General features: G+C 45.3%; 3 protein-coding genes across 5 annotated transcripts; 1 reads left to right on the top strand and 2 right to left on the bottom strand.

Annotated features, from left to right (window-relative positions):
- The first annotated feature begins 480 nt into the window (after positions 1-480).
- Positions 481-16,603, top strand: LOC128757865 (coiled-coil domain-containing protein 106-like). 2 transcript variants are annotated; one of them, XM_053863477.1, is made up of 8 exons: positions 481-566; positions 10,815-10,937; positions 11,379-11,480; positions 12,430-12,621; positions 12,687-12,818; positions 14,154-14,315; positions 14,468-14,628; positions 14,691-16,603. In XM_053863477.1, exons 2-8 carry the CDS (start codon positions 10,823-10,825, stop codon positions 14,847-14,849), a joined length of 1,023 nt encoding a protein of 340 aa, XP_053719452.1. In that variant the 5' UTR covers positions 481-566; positions 10,815-10,822; the 3' UTR covers positions 14,850-16,603. The 2 variants fall into 2 exon arrangements, with proteins under 2 accessions (XP_053719452.1, XP_053719451.1); XM_053863476.1 differs by lacking the exon at positions 481-566 and adding an exon at positions 9,977-10,074 and having other exon boundaries at positions 14,691-16,602.
- On the bottom strand, positions 568-5,626 carry LOC128757868 (recoverin-like). 2 transcript variants are annotated; one of them, XM_053863482.1, is made up of 4 exons: positions 5,540-5,626; positions 4,367-4,827; positions 1,794-1,905; positions 568-927 (listed from the first exon to the last, which is right to left on the bottom strand). In XM_053863482.1, exons 2-4 carry the CDS (start codon positions 4,745-4,747, stop codon positions 842-844), a joined length of 579 nt encoding a protein of 192 aa, XP_053719457.1. In that variant the 5' UTR covers positions 4,748-4,827; positions 5,540-5,626; the 3' UTR covers positions 568-841. The 2 variants fall into 2 exon arrangements, with proteins under 2 accessions (XP_053719457.1, XP_053719458.1); XM_053863483.1 differs by lacking the exon at positions 5,540-5,626 and having other exon boundaries at positions 4,367-4,846.
- Positions 7,123-9,573, bottom strand: tmem238a (transmembrane protein 238a). Its single transcript, XM_053863484.1, has 3 exons — positions 9,504-9,573; positions 7,453-7,610; positions 7,123-7,392 (listed from the first exon to the last, which is right to left on the bottom strand). Exons 2-3 carry the CDS (start codon positions 7,601-7,603, stop codon positions 7,229-7,231), a joined length of 315 nt encoding a protein of 104 aa, XP_053719459.1. The 5' UTR covers positions 7,604-7,610; positions 9,504-9,573; the 3' UTR covers positions 7,123-7,228.
- Positions 16,604-17,095: the final 492 nt, after the last annotated feature.

Consider the following 17,095-nt stretch of genomic DNA (forward strand, 5'->3'; position numbering starts at 1 on the left):
TTTTTTAGTCACATCATTTTCTGAACGAAAAGAGAAATGAAAAATAAATGTATTAATTTATACATATGTGTGTGTGTGTGTGTATGTATGTATGTATGTTTGCATTCTAAAAACAAAAAATAAATAAAAAATGTGAAAAGCAGCAAGAAAGTTGTGGGTTCGATCCCACAACCTTATCAACAAATATATATATATATATATATATATATATATACAAATATTTCATTTTTTAGTCACTTCATTTTCTGAACGAAAAGTACGATTTGTGTGTCAATGAGAGAAATGAAATCGGAATTAAAACCTCAAAAACACCTGGAACTTCTGCCTGAATTAAAGTGAAGTTATTACTAGTCTCTTTTCTTTCTCGGACTTTGGCGCCACCTGTTGGTTCACTGCTCCAGTTGTGAGGTGAGCAGATCAACACACTGCGCCTGAAATATCTGACGAATAATTCCGTTTTTTAATCTCGTTATTTCCAGTCGATACTCTCCTGCCGTCAGAGCTGTCTTGAGGTCACTGACCTCTGAGGGAGCACCGTGGAAACACAAGCAGCAGAAGAACACAGAGTGAGTGGAGCTGATACACTCATATGTTTAATGAAGCTTTTTAACAAATTAGGATTTGAGGTGCAAAAACACATGAACAGACAGTTAAGTACACACACTAGTGATGAAGACAGTAACACAACCCTCACTCTCTCTCATGTGCAACACTCGCTCCCACACACACACACACACACAACGCCACACCAGAGTGTGTTCATTACTTTATTTCAGGACCAACAGGGCTCTACTCTGGGACTTCTGCGCACGAACACAGGAGGGCGACGCAGCTCGCGCTTCTACTGGGCGGCTCGGTACTGAATCAGTCCCAGAGCCGCTTCGTTCTCCAGAACCCCCTTGATGAACTGGCTCTCGGTCACTCGCTCTGAAACACAACAGCTGGATCAGCTCAGGAGCAAATCCTCAGAGGAGGGACGGGCTGGTGAGGCTTCATGAAACCTTGTCCTCATCCGAGCTCAGTAGGCGGCGCTCTCAGTTTTTAAAAAATGATATGATGCTACATTGAAATGGTTGTTCAAATCCAAAGGTTTTAGACAGTGCCATCTAGTGGCCTCTGAAACTGAGACCACTGTTTCATGAAGCCTCACCAGCTCATCACTACTGTAAACTGAAGCAACAAGTAGTGATGCACTGAGGCTTCATGAAATAGTGTTCTCAGTGACAACACTGTTTCATGAAGCTTCACCAGCCCATCACTCTGCTGTAAACCTTACAGCATCCACTGTAAACCTCCACATTCAGAGTTTGTTTTTACAGGGTTTTTTTCTTTCAATGATCTGAGGAGGCTTCACATCCTCATTTCCAGAGCTCACTAGATGGCGCTCTCTGTTCCAGAATATTTGGATTTTAACAAGCATGTCAATGAAAAGTCACATCATTTGAAAACACAGCGCTCCACCTACTGAGCAGTGAAATGAGGACACTGTTTCATGAAGCCTCACCAGCACCGGTTTTCACCCCATTTTGTTTTACTCAATATTTCCTGTCGTATTTATCCTTGTGCATTGTTATAAGCTTGTTGCAGGTTCTTGCTTCAGAAGTGTCATTGTTACATGATAATATAAAAACAAAACACATTTAAATTTTCCATTTAAATTTCTTATTTTTCCGTCAGAATTTTCCAATATTTTCTGACTTTTTTGGTCGGTCTTTTATTTAAAAATCATTCCCATTATTCAGATTCACATCATATTCCAGGAGTCTAGCTCTCCCCTGCTCCTTCAGTCTCACCGTTATTTTCCTTCTCGAAGAACTTCCAGAGTTTGTCGGCTCGTTTCTCCGCCGTGTTCTCGTCCGGCGGCAGGCGGGGGATCTCGTGTTTGGGGATCAGCTTGAAGATGGCCTTGAAGGGACACAACAAATTCAGTCATGAGTCAAAGCCCAGGATTCCTTTCATCCTCACCTCACCTGGACGTTTCGTCGTCTCGGAAGAGGAAGTTTTATGGAGCCATTAAAGGCTTACGAAAAGCTCTCCGGATTATTTCTATGATTTAATGAACTGTAATCTCCAAAATCCAAAAGTGACAAACAATGGCGGCACCAAGACAATAGCTGAGCTCGCAGGGGTGATTAAACTGAGGGTTTAATTCCACAGAGTGGAGACGGACTCACGCTTCAGCGGTTTTTTGAGACCCCCGTCCCAGAACGTTCCTGGGAGCCATTACTGAAATTAGAGCTGATGTGATGATAAACTCATGAGAGAATGGCATTTTTATCTCAAACATGAAGCAAAACGGTTCATTTTCTGTGGTGATGGGGAGATGAGGCATCGTGAAACAGTATTGAAACAGTGTCCTCACTTTCAGAGGCCACTAGATGGCGCTGTTGGTTTAGAAATGATGTGAGGTTTCATTGAATTAGTTGTTCATGTCCAAACATTTTATAGCAGATAGCGCCACCTGCTGGCCTCTGAAGATCAGGACACTGTGTCATGACACCTGATCTATCCATCACTAATTCTCTGTGACTCTTCTCAAGGTGAAGTGCGTTCAGTCGTGTTCGCATGGGGTCTTTGTGTGGCTGCTGTCTGTGGTGGCCATGGCTCCCAACTCCCGTCCCTCAGGTGAGGCTTCATGAAACAGTGTCCTCCTCTTCAGAGAAGGCAGCGCTCTTGGTGAAAGAATGTTGTGGGGTTTCAATGAAATTTTGTTCAAATGCAAAGACTTAAGTGCCATCTAGTGGGCTCTGAAAATGAGGAGGCAGTTTCTGTCACTAGTTAAAGTTATTTCCGCGATAAACCGCCATTCTAACTGCTCAAGGGTCCAAACGTCGGCATGTGGGTCCGTACGTCAGAAAAAAAAACCCATGAAACTCAGAAATATCTTTGAAACTTCTTCCTCATGTTTCATCACAGACATATTTGCATTTTTACAGAATTGTCTTCTGTGTGAAATAAATACAGACGGTGATAGTTTACTCTCAACATTGGAATAAACAGAATAACAATTGACGGAAACACTATAGAGTCACCTTCATCACTGATGATGATGATGAGCAGTAGTTCACAGTATCACTGGCAGTTCTGCTGAACCTGCTGTTCGCATGTGTTTAACAGTATGAAGAACAGGTCTTGTTTCCAAGCTGACTGGATATAAACACCTATCTCCGACTCCATAACAAAGATGGCTGCCAGGGGGCTTTAGGAGATTTATTTCAAATGATAATAGAGGAGTTTGGGATCTGAGATGAAGAGAGGTGAAGAGGAGCAAGCAGGCAGGGTGGGACGGGTGGAGACAACCGTCAGGAGTCAAAGTTACTGTAGAAGGGTCACAGATGGTTTAGACTCAGGAGTCATAGTTAGAAGAGCAGAGATGAAGAGGCTCAGGATGTCAAAAGGAGTATGTTGAAGGTCCGGATTGAGGATATCAGAGGGACGTGCAGAGGCGTTTGGATGGTTTGGACACATGAGATGAAGAAGAGGAAGACAAACAGTGAGGTCATCTTCAAACCATGATGAATCCCGACACCAGGCTTGTCGCAGTACAGTGATATAAAGCTTGCAGTCTCCGATTAATGGCCAGTCAACAGCACTCTGTGTCCGCATAATGCACTGCAACAGTTGATGTTACTCCTCCTGGTGTTAGTCTTTCTATAGTTTTTTGGGAGCCCAAAATAATGCTGTACGCTGATGATACTGTGACATTACTTTGGTTCTGGATACACTTCCTCAAATTGACCTCTCACTCGTATTTTGTGATTCTTCAACAGCAACTGTATCTTCTCGACCTGACAGCAAAAAAAGGCGCTAAAGCCGCGACACGATATCAGATCATGCTAGAAGTCGTAGGTGTGAGAGCTGACCCAGATACAGCGACCGAACCTTCTCCAGGTTCCCTGCATGAGTTGTTTATCCTGTAGTCACTTGATCCTAAACAGTTTATAGCTTCAATTAACGTCTGATCCAAAGGAGGACAATCTGGCTCCAGCGCTGCCATCGCAGGACACTTCAACTCAGCCTCAACAATAACTGACTGTGAGCCCAGGACGGCTTTCCAGAGTCACCTCTGAAACGTCTGCACAATTTACAGTGCGGAGAACCTTTAGCATTAGTCTTGCTCTGTTTTTACCGCTTCAGTTATCAGAAAGATCCTATGTTGCTCATGAAAATGGTGTTATTGGTGAAGCAACAGCCAGTCGGAGAAGGACTGGTTGTCTGAGGTCATAAGGGACGTCAGTTGGAGCCCAGCAGTTTGGCTCCGATGCTTCTGAAGGACGACCGCTTCCCCTCATCTTGCCTCCACATGGAGGAAGGATGACTGTCAGGATCTGGTTAAATTGCACGCTGTGTTTTCAGTGCCACTCACCGTGCAGATCTCCTTGACCTCCGACTTGGTGATGTAGCCGTTCTTGTCCACATCGAACAAGGCGAAGGCCCACTCCAGCTTCCTGGTGGCCGTGCCGGTGGAGGTCATGTGCAGGGCCACGATGTACTCCTTGAAGTCCAGAGTGCCGTCTTCGTTGGTGTCGAAGGAGCGGAAGGCGTGCTGAGCGTAGGTGTTGGCGTCGCTCTCCGGGAAGAACTTGGCGTAGATGGTCTGAAACTCCTCCTGAGAGATCTGACCCGTGGGACACTGTCTCTGGAAGTTCTCGTACCACTGCACCAGCTCTGTCTCCGTGAACTTGGTGTTGAGCTTCAGGTCCTCCAGGATCTGCTTGGACATGGCTCCACTCTTGGCGTTACCCATGCTTGTTTACTTCTCGAGCTTCCTCTGCTGTTTCGCTTTGGTGCCTGTGGAAGTGTTGGAGGCCAAGTCCTCAGTGGAAACTGGAGGAGAAGCAGACGCCTGAGACCACAGCAGGGTAGTGAAATACTGGTCGTAAATGAAGAGATTAGATGGCGCTCGGATGTTGGTTTTAATTGTGGAAGACATTAATCTTTCACTAAATTCAACTAAACTAGTTGGATTAAATCGTGCTGTTATTTTGCACGTTTCAATTTTCACTAAAATCTTTGTTTACAGACAAAACCACAACAGAATTGAGTTTACATTTAAGTGCAGTGGTCCATTATTAATCGTTCAAATAAAATAACGTAACTTTTATTGCTTATATATCTATATATATCTATCTATCTATCTATCTATATATATATATATATGTGTGTATATATATATATATATATATTTATATATATATATATATACATATATATTTGTTTTATAGATGTATGTTTTTATTTATTTTATAATTTAACTACTGTAAATAGCAAAAAAGATTATATAAATATTACTGAATTTGTCAACTACCAAGTAGCATTTATTTTATTATTAATAATATACTTTTTTTATTATTAATAAATGAATACAATTTATTGCGATGAAGATACTATTTGACTCTTAGAAAATATTACTGTTATTTTTGTCAGTGGATGAAGTTGTATTATTAAAAAAGTATTATTCTCACTTTTGACAGAAAGCCATGTGGAATTCACTCACTATTTTAAACAACGAAACTTGAGGAGAAGGTCGGCTTCTTACCTGGATGAGCGGGTGCTGGACAGACGCGATGCTCAGCCCCGGGTCAGCTGGACTGCACCTCCTTCTGCTGCGATAAGTCTATTAAGGTGGATCACTGTGAGGCGGAGCCATCAAACCTGAGGGCTGAATCCTCATCAGGGAGGAGGGGCCTCGCCACCCGCTCTGGAGCTGGCAACACCAGCTCCCAGCTCACTGCATGAGGGTGATGGTGAGCAAGGGAAGTTAGATGGACGGATGAGGCTGAAATATTTGTGATTTGACAGAATATAAACTGCATTTTTGACCTATTGGCTCTGAAATCCTCGCCTCCTGCAGAGCACGTGTGTCCTCCCAACAAAGAGGAGACTCTACTGTGAGTCTCTACTGAAGGAGACTCAGAGTAGAGTCTGTCTCAGTAGACTCTGCTCAAAGTGAAATAGATTTTGGCCGCAGCCCATTGGTCTTTTTCAGCATCGAAATAAGTGTTTATGTCTGACTTTGTCTCTTGAGGGTGAGGATCTCCGTCATCTGGGAGAGACTCAGAGTAGAACCTCCATGATGAGAGAAGCCAGGCATCGTGGGAGGGACTTTGCTATAGGTTTGCCAGGTGTTCCCTCAGAAGATCCGGAGAGGGAAATCTGGGTCTCTTTGCTGCCCCCGTGACCCAACTAAGGATAAGTGGTGGAACATGTTTGCGTTCTTCGCCCAAGAGGTGACAGCTGGAAGTCAACGTAGCGCCACACGCAGGGTGAACAACAACTGTTCTGCCAAGCAGAACTAGCTAGTCGTACCGGTTCCTCTAAATATCACGCTGGAGCCTCGACTTTAGTCAAAAAAGAGGAGCAGCACAGGACTCTAGTTGACAACCGTAGATCTCTAAGGTCTCTAAGGTACAGACAGGCATCGTAAACAGTCCCGCTTCAACGGGTCCGCCTCCTTTTCGTCTGTCTCCAGCAGAGATCAAAGTGTGAGCTGAGTGGTAATCTGGACCCTTATTCAGGACTAGAAAGTTCGCTTCCAGGCGGAGGTCTGCACAAATGGGATTATCAGTCTTGGTCTCCTGACACAGACCTTTGGCTGGAAGGAGCTCACCGCCGGCCCCAAACCAGAATTAGAGCGAAAGGAGAGCAGAATCCTTTGATTGGTAGAAGGGCAGGATTAGGGAGAGTGGAGCTGGTGGACCGTGGCCTAAAGAGGATTTGGCAGCAGCACCACGCATGTGGCAAGTAGATCAGTGGATCCAGATCCAGGCGGACTGAAGGACCTGATGCGTTGAGGAAGCCAATCTTTAAACCATGAGGCTTGAGGAGATGGAGGAGGAAGGGCTTTGTAGTTCCCTCATGACAAGTCTGTTAGCAGTTAGCATGGCTAGCATTCATTTGTATTATCATGACTTGTATTTATACATAGTTTTTTCTTTATATACCGGGAGGAGCCCATGCGTCAGACCTGAGAGGTGTGTTACCGTTGGCCTGGGAGCTGGAGGAGGCTCCTAAGAAGACGTATGTCTGGCCCTCTTTGCCACGACTGCTGCCCCCGCAACCTTAAATCACTCAGTTTATATTTTCTTCCATAATTCTGGATCAGACAAGACACATATATAAAGGTGTTTATTTAAAAAGTACAAAAAAAAGTAACATGAAACGTTCGACTGAGATGTTGCGGACATTTGCTTGTAACACTGGCACACGGCGGGCGCTGGACCGGGCCTCAGCGGTTGCTTCTGTACGTGCGTATCTTGCGGCTGAGGTTTCGCGCCAGCCTGTCGACGGCGCTGTTAATGTGTCCCAGCTCTCGCTTGGAGGTCAGACCCTCGATGTTCCCGCTGTACCACAGAACCCAGCCAGCCAGGGACATCAGCACGAACAGCGCTCCTGCACAGACGTCAGCGTCAGCCAAAAACATCATCACCGACAGATGAGAACACCGGGCACCTGTGTAGACCAGCAAGTCCCCAAAGTCTCGTCCCTTGATCTCCAGCCGGGCAAAGACCCCCAGCAGGAGGGCCACCACGCCCAGGAGGTCCATCAGCACAGCAAAGGCCAGCGCTAGCTTACAGCGCGAGAGGCCATCGCACACGCCCATCGCGGCCCTGCGGGCGAAGACAGCAGCTGGGTGAACACCACGACCTCTGAAGAGTTTGAAACAAAGACTCCAACACCTGCCTTCAGAGCAGGACTGGGCAATTCAAGTGCCTATATACTGGGACTGTTGTGAGGGGCCCCAAGCTCAAATACGGAAGGGACAAAAAAAACTAAGTACTTACTACTTAAAAGTTAAACAACACTCTGCGGCTAAATATTATCAAACCAGGAGGAAGCAGGGAGATTGTGTCAATATACGTTGCTTCAAATATGTTATTGTTTTCATATCATTTGACTTTGAAGACGTTTTATTAAAAGATTCCCGATATAAATCATAATAATGGATGATCTTTTTAAGGGTTGACATCCTGACAGGCGCTTAATAACAAGGCTTCTTGGGCCCAATGGATTTTGTTATACAGTGGTACCTGGGGTCTCGACCACAATCCGTTCCAGACGGCCGTTCAAGAAGCAAATTGTTTGAAATCTGAATGGATTTTTCCCATTACAATGAATGGAAAAAGAAATAATGTGTTCCAAGCCTTAAAATAGTCTTTTGTAGGAGTGAATGTGGAGTGTCTGCTGCAGGTGCGCTGTTCCTCTATGTGTGTGGCCGCTGCATGTGGGAGGGGTTGCCGAGTGAGTGAGGTCTCTCCAGAAGTGAAGAGGTGCCCGGTGCGTGTCCAGCTCTGAATGTGCGCTTCTGTGCAGTTTGGCTGTGACAAAGTCATAAACCAAGTCACGCTCTGTCCCAGACTGGCCTCATCCCTGTCCCAGCTCCAGCCCACAACAGGACATCAAACCCTGGAGTGAGCGCTCCAGCACCTCCCCTGTGACACTCTACCACGGTCCAGTGTGGAGACAGGAAAGGTTTTACACCTCAATATGAAGAAAAAACAGTCAGTAAATGTAGCGAACGGGACACGTCTGCATACAGAAGCTGCTTTATACACAATAACAGAGCGCCTCGTGGGTCAGCCGATCAGTCCACGCACATTATGTTTTTTCTGGCTTTTTCCGTGGGCATTCGAGTTCTGGATTTTCGCTCGAAATCCGAAGCAAAAAAATCTCGACATTTTTGTTCGAACTCCAATTTGTTCAAATTCCGGGACGTTCGGGAACTGAGGTACCACTGTATTTATTTTCAGGACATTTTCAAGACATACAGTGAAAATGTATATTGCTCTTTCGTTTTTTTTTCATTTAACATTCCAATATAATTATCAATATCTACAGGGAAAATCAGATGCAAAAATAAATAAAGTTTAATTCAGAATTCAAACAGCAACACGTTGGGTTTTGCTGTGACCACATGCGGGCAGCATAAGTGCAGGCACGATGGTCAAAATGGTCATAACTTTATGTTTTAGTTATGAGTTGCTTCTTTTAAGGCCATAACTAGACACCATGAACCGTGTTTTGTTTTGTTCGTGTATGTTCCATCCTTACAAATATAAATACTAGTCTACTCTGAACTCCCACACAAACATATTTATAGATTATAGACAGGCAAGCGCTGTAAAAGCAAACATTTGGATTTGTCATAAAGTATATTTTGTTTTGTAAATTATGAGAATTTAGAAAAGTAGCGCCACAGAAGAAGGTCAACCGCGACCTCTAGTGGCGGAGTTCGGGAGAGCAGGTGGAAGAAACGCAGCAGCAGATTCATGTCTTCATGTTTGTGATCGAACCTTCACCACATATGCATTTCACCAGGTTCCCGTGGAGCGGTCGCGAGCCGCTGGTGGCACCGTTTACTGTGCCTCGCTGGCTGTTTGACAGAAACTGACCGAACAAAAGAAAAGTTGCGGGAACGGAAGTCAAGCTGAAAACGATTCTCGTGTCGGTTAAATAGCGACGTTCGCTCGGTCGTTGCTTAGTTGTTGTTATTCATCTTTTACCTGTAAATGTTTTCAACTCCGCCTTTGTCGCAGCTTCCTGGTTCCAGAGCGGCTCCCGGCCGTGTACCTGAGCCACACCCACTTCCGGTGTGGCTCGCTATTTTTTTCCTGCTATTTACAAATAGATTATAATAATATAATTGTATATTATAATAATCAATAAAAAAATAGTGATCAGTTTTAAGTACAACGAATACATATTTCAAAATAATTGGAAAAAAGTTGAACTCGTAAAATGCTTTTTAAAGAGAAAATAGTGGAAAAAAAGGACAAGATGGCGAGTAAAATGACCTATTTTAAATTAAAAACTAAATTTATTCAGTGCAATAATCTATTTATATTCGATGTCTTCTTTCCCACTCATATTTATTGCGACGATGGCTATTATTTATTTAACAATAAATATTTTTTTTAAAGTGCGGTAAAGCCGAGGGTTGCGGGAGCAGGCGCATGCGCATGTGCGCGGCTGATAACTGGCGTTCCTCAGCTGCAGGTGATTCCAGCAGCAGCAGCAGCAGCAGCAGCGACTGAAGCCTCCGGTGTTTCTAACGTCGTCGTGTCGTCGCCGGTGGTAATTACTCTTCAAACTTGGTCATGAGCTCACTTTGTCTCGCCAAACCGGCAACTTTTAGCAACTTCCCCTCCACGTATTATCACCACAAACCTCTGCTGGGAGGAAAAAAGTGGCTGTAAACTGAAAAAATAAACCACTAGCTTGGTGGAGTTTGCTAGCCACGAAAGCTTGTTCAACTCGTATTACCTTCGGTGGCGTTTGTGTTGCAGTGGTCCCGTTTTTATCAGCTATTTTAATTTAGTGCAGGTGAATTTGGAGTGAGGTTTTTGGCGCTTATCCAAGTGAACGCACTCAGTATGTCGTCATTATTAGTTGAATACTTGTATCTGCCGTTTTGCTTATTTTGCTACTAGAAATACTGAAGGTATTTGAATAAAACACCTGTAGCGGAGCAAAAATGTCAAGTGAAACATTGTCTTTCAATCATTTATCTATAGTTGTCGACCTAAAAGTGGAACTGACTGTTGAATGCAACTGTTCAGTTGGAGCTCTGCTATGTGTTTGACTTCATCTCTGCGGCTGAACCCAAACACCTGAACTGTTTTCACCACCTCCTCTGCCACTCTCTTGTTCACACTCCCATATTCTGTGCTGCATGTCTGAGCCACTCCACCTCTGGAGCTTCTCCTCACTCCTGAGACACGTGGCGACATCACCCTCTCACCTGCAGCTCACCTCACCTCGGCCCTCACACGTGCAGCGCCTCCCTCACACACTTCTCTTGATGTCCTCCTCAGAAGCAACCATGTCCCAGTGTGCTCATGCAGGGGGCGCTGCAGGGCCGACTCAGGAAGCCCTCGACATGTCGGTCTCCGTGGAGGACAACGCACGGGACCAAGACCAAAGTCTGCAGATGAACGGTACGCTCATGCAGCTTTGGTGATGTCACTTCCTGCTGAAGCTGGACCTGCTATTGAGAACTAGCCATTGAAACGCACATCACCTGGGTGTGTTTGTGATGCCCTGCTCTGATCTCAGACAAGAAAACTTGTGACCATGCGATGCTGAAAAAAATGTACAGAAAAGCTGAAGATCTTTCATTTCTGAGCTTAACCCATTGTGAAACCGCTGCTGTACTTTTTGGACACTCGCTCGTCTGCTGCTCCTTGGAACCGGACACTTGCGGCAGGTTCAGTCCAAATGTATGGCCATAAATGTATGAACGTTTCATCTTTAAACCCCTAAAATGGTCGACGGTGTGAGGCTCTGTGTTCCTGTCCGTAAACGTGACCTTGTTTGAAGGTCAGAGCCTCAGAACAGTCAAGGTCTGCTTGGTCACAGCCAACTGTGTGGGTCCACAGAAGTGTCCATGTCTCACTCTGCTCCAGCGGAGGATGAAGGCGCTTTGAGGTGCCAGTCCCTGGACACGTCCTATCCTGAGGAGGAGAACCAGACCACCAACGGTACGACACACTCCAGCACACCCACCACTAGTTCCTCAGCACTACTGGTAGGTTGAATTCAGATTCCAAATTAAATTTAGGTTTATTATGTTTGAGAAAATTCTGAGGCCATTCTAGCTGTTATAAACTGTTTAAGTTGTGCTCAAGAACGGGTGCTGCTGAGGGAAAGAAAAGTCCAGCCTTCAGGGGGAGCGTCTTCAGCAAGGAGTCAAACTCTTTCTGGATGTGAAACTTCAGCTGGCCTCAGAGTCAGGCGGCGTTGGAGTGAAAACTTCAGGACTTGTTTCGTATTTTCACTCTGCTGTCAATATTTATCTTTATTTTGCCAAAATGTATTTATTGTTTTATTGTTTCAAGTACCATCACGAGTATTGGGCAGGTGAGGCTTCATGAAACAGTCTCCTAAACAGAGTGTATATATATATATATGTATATGTATATATATATATATATATATATATATATATGTATATGTATATATATATATATATATATATGTGTGTGTATATATGAATACATTTGTTTTTTTACATTTTGACACTTTTTATACTTCATACATTAAACATTTTCCCCATATATATATTTCTATGTACATAGAAATAAAAAAATGTATGTATGAAGTATAAAAAGTGTAAAAATGTATCGCGAAAGTATTAGGTTGGTTTAAAAAAAAAACCTTAAATATCAATAACTTGCATGTAAAAATACATCATTTCTGATCTAGCGTGGCTTGTGCTTAAGTTTTTGCTTTGTTAATGAGGAGGAATTCATTGCTGTTTTCATGAAAAATCCTATTTTATATCACATAAATAATGTATTTTTTGGTCTTCTGCACTCTGTTATATGTCATAATATTCTATTATTTTTAAGCAGGGGTTGTGGGTGTGTTTCCTGAGCAGTAGGTCATTTGTGGTAAGGGGCCGTACTGAGAGGTGCGTGCTGGTTTCAGAGGGCGAGGAGCAGCAGGAGTCCTTCCCCTGCGGCTGCACCTCCATGATCCAGGTGATCAACCTGCGCACCAACCTGGTCCTGGCCCTGGAGAAGAACGCCTGGATGCAGAAGTGCATCGCCGAGCTGGAGGAGGAGCGCAACTTCCTGCGGCTGCAGTTGGACCGGCTCATCTCCAACATCAGCTTCAAGGGTGCGTCCAGGTCCGGGCGAGTGGCCCCGACCCGTGAGTGACTTGTTGTGGTGCTGCCGGCGCAGATCCCTCCGCCCAGGTGTGCTCAGACCAGGAGGTGGTGGTGAAGACCGAGCCCGCCAGCTCCACCTCGTGTGTGACCACCCGCTCGGGAATGAGCCTGCAGGACCCAGGAGAGTACAGGAGCGCCGTGATGGGTGAGGAGGCCCCACTCTCACTCACTGCACTGCTGCTTCCTGATCAGAGCTTCAAGCACAGCGGCGCTGCTGTGACAGCAGTGTGGTGGGGTAGTGGCTCGCGCTGCAGCCTCCCAGCTGGGAGCGCTTAGATAGAACCTGGGTCCTTTCTGGGCAGAGTTTGTTTGCCTCTTTGGCACTCCGGTTTCCTCCCACAGTCCAAAAACCAACTGTGTGTATGGGTACCTGGCTTAGCTTTATTTGTGGGGACCAATTCTTGGAAACACACTTACTAGTGCCTTGTGGGGACATTTGAGGCTTAGCCCCAAAAGATGAAGCCTCAATTTATATTATTACTGGGTTTGTGTATCCTGTTTATCCTATAATTCTTGACAAAACACTATCCTTGTGAGGACCGTATGACATTACTGGGGCATTTGCCTGTAACTCACAAGGTTAAGCCTCAATGATGAAAACATCAAAATACCAAACTGGGCTCCAGTCTGTGTGAGTCCTGGTTCGTGTGAGCCATGTGTTTTGGATGGTTCGGTTTAGGGGGGGAGGCTGGGGGAAGGGTGATGGCCATGAGAGGGCGCCCCCTGCCTCTCACCTGTAGCATCTGGGATGGGCCCCTGAAACCTCATGAGGACTGAACATTGAAGAATAAAACAGCTAGCAGTAATACTCAAAATACTTTTCTCAAGCTAACATTAGTACTGCCGACAGTGCTTCCTACATTGTGATCACAAGTACTATGGAGGCTAGAACTGCTAGTACTGTTGTCCTTCAGCCTCCTTTTATACTACGCCAGAACTAGCACGGTGTGCTAGTACGAACTGTAGCACGACTTCTGTGATAGCACGCCGGCAACAAACACGAAGCAGGACTACAAGTACTGTACTGGGAGTATAAGAACTACATAGGAACTGCAATACTCCTTCATCGTGATACGCTTTTTGGACACCACTGCGATAAGCGCTTTGACTATTAAGATTGCAAAATCTTAGTACTCCAGATTGTAGTACTACTATGTATGTAATTTAGTTCGAAGTCAATTCACTCAGTCGCTGGTGGTGCTTCATGAAACTGTGAGGTCCTCTTCAGAGCCCACTAGATGGCGCTCTGGGCTCCAAATCCCTCTTGAAGAGCGCCACCTACTGAGCTCTGAAAACAAAGCCTCACCAGCCCACCACTGCAGCTCCGCTCTGTGACCAGAGGAGGAGATGAAGCCAGCTGTGGAGGGGCCCCCACTCTGACCAAGGAACACCTCAGTTTCCCAGGTCTTTGTGGGCTCCACCTTTTGCCAGATGCTTGGTCCACATGCTCTATGTTCCTGCCCTTCTTCTTGCCTTTCAGACACTGAGGACTCGGCGCTGGAGCGGGAGCACTGCGACTCCAAACTCTACGTGAAGAAGAAGGAGGAGGACGAGCTGTGGCTGGAGCCCGGGGCCATGAAGGGCCACGGAGGGGTTCGCCTTCGCAACCTTGGCATTGCACCGAGGTTCGAGAGACAGAGGGGTGAGAGTCACGTGACCACAGCCTCCTCTAGGCTCCTCTCCGCCTGGTTGTGAAATGCGCTACAAAAACACATTGTAATACCATCGTCTTGCGCTTGGGGCCACTGTTTCTTCGTTTTGAGATGCAGCCGTGTGTCCCTTCCTGTTCCACAGTGAAGAACCCAGACGGTGTCCTGCATCGCTACAAGAAGATCCTGACCACGTTCCAGCACGTCCGCAGCATCTCCAGGTCTCTGCGGATTCACGGCATCGACCGCAACACTCTGGCCTCCACCAACCCCATCGCCGAGCTCCTGCTGGTGGCCCCCGAGAAGGTTGCTTGTCAGCAGCCCGTGGTGAGTTTCGAGGTCTGACGGCTCTGTGTGGCGGTTCTCAGATGGCTGAGGTCGGGGAGTTTGACTCGTCGAAAGAGAAGCTGCTGGAGTACGCGCGGCGCTGCTACGCCTCCATGGACGAGCAGATGCACGCCAAGATCAAGAAGATGAAGAACAACAACAAGCTGCTCCCCATCACCTACAGATTCAGGAAGAGTTAGGAGCCGTCCACGACAGAGCTGAGTGGAAAAGCCTTATCGTTTGAGGAGAAAGTTCACTTTGTTTTCCAGCGTTGACACCACGTCTCCTGTTCCTCTGTTCACTTTGCTTTCTGCCTCATGAGTTCTCGCCAGAGTTTGGCTCATTGAAGGCAAACGTTGCTCTTTATTTTGACTCACTGAAGTGAGTTGTGGATTTTTGTTGTGGCTGTGTTTCCATACTGAGTTTAAGATGCAGCATGAAACTTGCAAAATAAAGATGCAGGGTTTGGCTGGCGGCCTGAAGTCCATCGTTTCAACTCAAATCTGACCCCACAAGTCGTTTCATGTGACCTGCTCGAGCTTTACGTGTCATTTCCAAACGTCACGATCACAAGATAAGGTTGTTCTCTCGCAAATTCACATTACAAATACCAACAATTCATCGAGACAAAAACGAAAAATGCCAGTGGAAATTCTCACTGCGGAGGCTTCACGCTGAAATTGGTCCAAGAATGTAACCAGTATTAGTGGTTGAATTGTTGCAATGAACCATGGGACGTCAAGTCGATCCGCAAATTCCACTATTTTTCTTTTTTCTCTAATAGTATGTAGTATGATGCGAATATTTGTCGTGCCCTCTTTTGAGTTACAGTTAAAAGATTACAAAGTGTTTTCTGCTGCAAACTAAAAAACAATATCAACAAAGTTGTTCTTCATTGTAACATTATTTTGCTCATCTAAATCTTAACAAGGTGTACATATATATATATATATGTATGTATGTATGTAGTCAGAGTCTCATGAAAACCATGCACTTTTCAGCATCGCCCTCTAACCTGATCTAATCCGGTGAGCAGATCCACCTGAAAAGCTCGGGGCCCGTTCAGGCAGCACCTTTGTCCCGGGCAGGCCTTCTCCGTGATACCAGCCAAGCCCTGTGCTAATGGCTACGAGCGTTCCTCCTCCCTCCCTGCAACATTAGAAATCACTTTCCGCACACAGGCATGTTTAATGGATGTCACTGGCTCAGCAGCTTCTGCTGACGCTGAGCTTCGTACTGCGCCCATTAGCGTGTTCACGCGAACATTAGCTCCTCGCACACACAACTTCAGTCCAAAGTTGTTGAGCCAAGGTTTTTGGAATAGTCGGAAACACCCGGAAAATTGCTTTAAAGATTGGTGAGTGGCAGGAAAGCTATTCCGTAGCGCCCCCTAGATCACCTAGGTTTTATTCTCCATATTACTGTTAGCATGTTTGTGTGATGCTAGCTACATGTGCAGGCTCGCATGCTGTCAAATATGTGTCACAAGTCAATAACGTTTGTTAGCTTCCACTGAGCCTGGCTACTTTGTTTTGTTAGCATCATCGACAGTATGCTATCGAGAAAGCAGTTAGCATATGGGGCTAGAAGAGCTGACGTTGAATCATAAAAATTTAGAATGTGAATATCTTTTTTTAATTTATTTTTTCAGCCAATATTCTTTTTTTCTCAGCCAATGTAAGCTGTCCCTGTTCTAGCTCCATACATACACAGCTTCTGTATTAATCATGTATATTAAAACAAGCTAGCCTGCTAGCGTTTTATCACAGTTTTCGCTTCGACAGGCTAGCAAGCTGCTAGCATGTCTCTGGTTTGGTCTCCATGTGGCGTCTTTTATTAGTCGTGTGACCCGATGCTCCCGTCAAACTTTTGTTCCCTCGTACCGAACACGTGTCAGCGCTGCATTAATATGAATCCTGATAAATATTTCAGTAAATTGACTGGTTTTCCGCGCCGATGCTTCAGCTAACGGCGCTGCTGACACGACTTAAAGTGTACCTCAACGCTCACGCTGTTTTTTTAATCACCTGCCACGCGGCTCGTACGAGGGGCTTCTATTTTTACCAGGGGACCAAACAGGAGGTAAAGGATCAAGGTGAGAAAAGTTGTTACGAAGCTTTTAATGTGTAAATGTAGAGAAGAATGAAATATTCAAGCGAAACACCGGCGCCTTTTTCTTCCCTTGCTGTTTGTTAAAAATTAATCCCGTCGCTAATGTGTGTTTTTATTTCTGAATGTTTTATTCTGCTGCTTTTCCTTCGCATCAATAAGTCCATCCTGGCAGGTGAGGAACAGTTAATTCACGCATGAACCATAAAACTGACCCCGAAAAGTTCAAGTGAAAGATAATGTTGTTTGTTAGCAACAGCATGAAACAGTTCAGCAGCTGCTGTTTGGTTTTGAAAACTTCGGAAAATGTGACGCTGTAGAATAATATCTTCAGAAA

This window comes from Synchiropus splendidus, chromosome 4 (assembly GCF_027744825.2).
Source record: "Synchiropus splendidus isolate RoL2022-P1 chromosome 4, RoL_Sspl_1.0, whole genome shotgun sequence".
Taxonomy (NCBI): Eukaryota; Metazoa; Chordata; class Actinopteri; order Syngnathiformes; family Callionymidae; genus Synchiropus; species Synchiropus splendidus.

What these genes read in the sequence shown, in the direction of transcription:
- LOC128757868 (XM_053863482.1), bottom strand. Translation starts at nt 4,747, where the DNA reads ATGGGTAACGCCAAGAGTGGAGCCATGTCCAAGCAGATCCTGGAGGAC. An exon ending in AGGTCAAGGAGATCTGCACG is followed by an intron (nt 1,906 to 4,366) that starts GTGAGTGGCACT and finishes TGTCCCTTCAAG; the next exon opens with GCCATCTTCAAGCTGATCCC. An exon ending in CTTCGAGAAGGAAAATAACG is followed by an intron (nt 928 to 1,793) that starts GTGAGACTGAAG and finishes GTTGTGTTTCAG; the next exon opens with AGCGAGTGACCGAGAGCCAG.
- tmem238a (XM_053863484.1), bottom strand. Translation starts at nt 7,603, where the DNA reads ATGGGCGTGTGCGATGGCCTCTCGCGCTGTAAGCTAGCGCTGGCCTTT. An exon ending in GGACTTGCTGGTCTACACAG is followed by an intron (nt 7,393 to 7,452) that starts GTGCCCGGTGTT and finishes ACGTCTGTGCAG; the next exon opens with GAGCGCTGTTCGTGCTGATG.
- LOC128757865 (XM_053863477.1), top strand. Translation starts at nt 10,823, where the DNA reads ATGTCCCAGTGTGCTCATGCAGGGGGCGCTGCAGGGCCGACTCAGGAA. An exon ending in CCAAAGTCTGCAGATGAACG is followed by an intron (nt 10,938 to 11,378) that starts GTACGCTCATGC and finishes GTGGGTCCACAG; the next exon opens with AAGTGTCCATGTCTCACTCT. An exon ending in GTACAGGAGCGCCGTGATGG is followed by an intron (nt 12,819 to 14,153) that starts GTGAGGAGGCCC and finishes CTTGCCTTTCAG; the next exon opens with ACACTGAGGACTCGGCGCTG.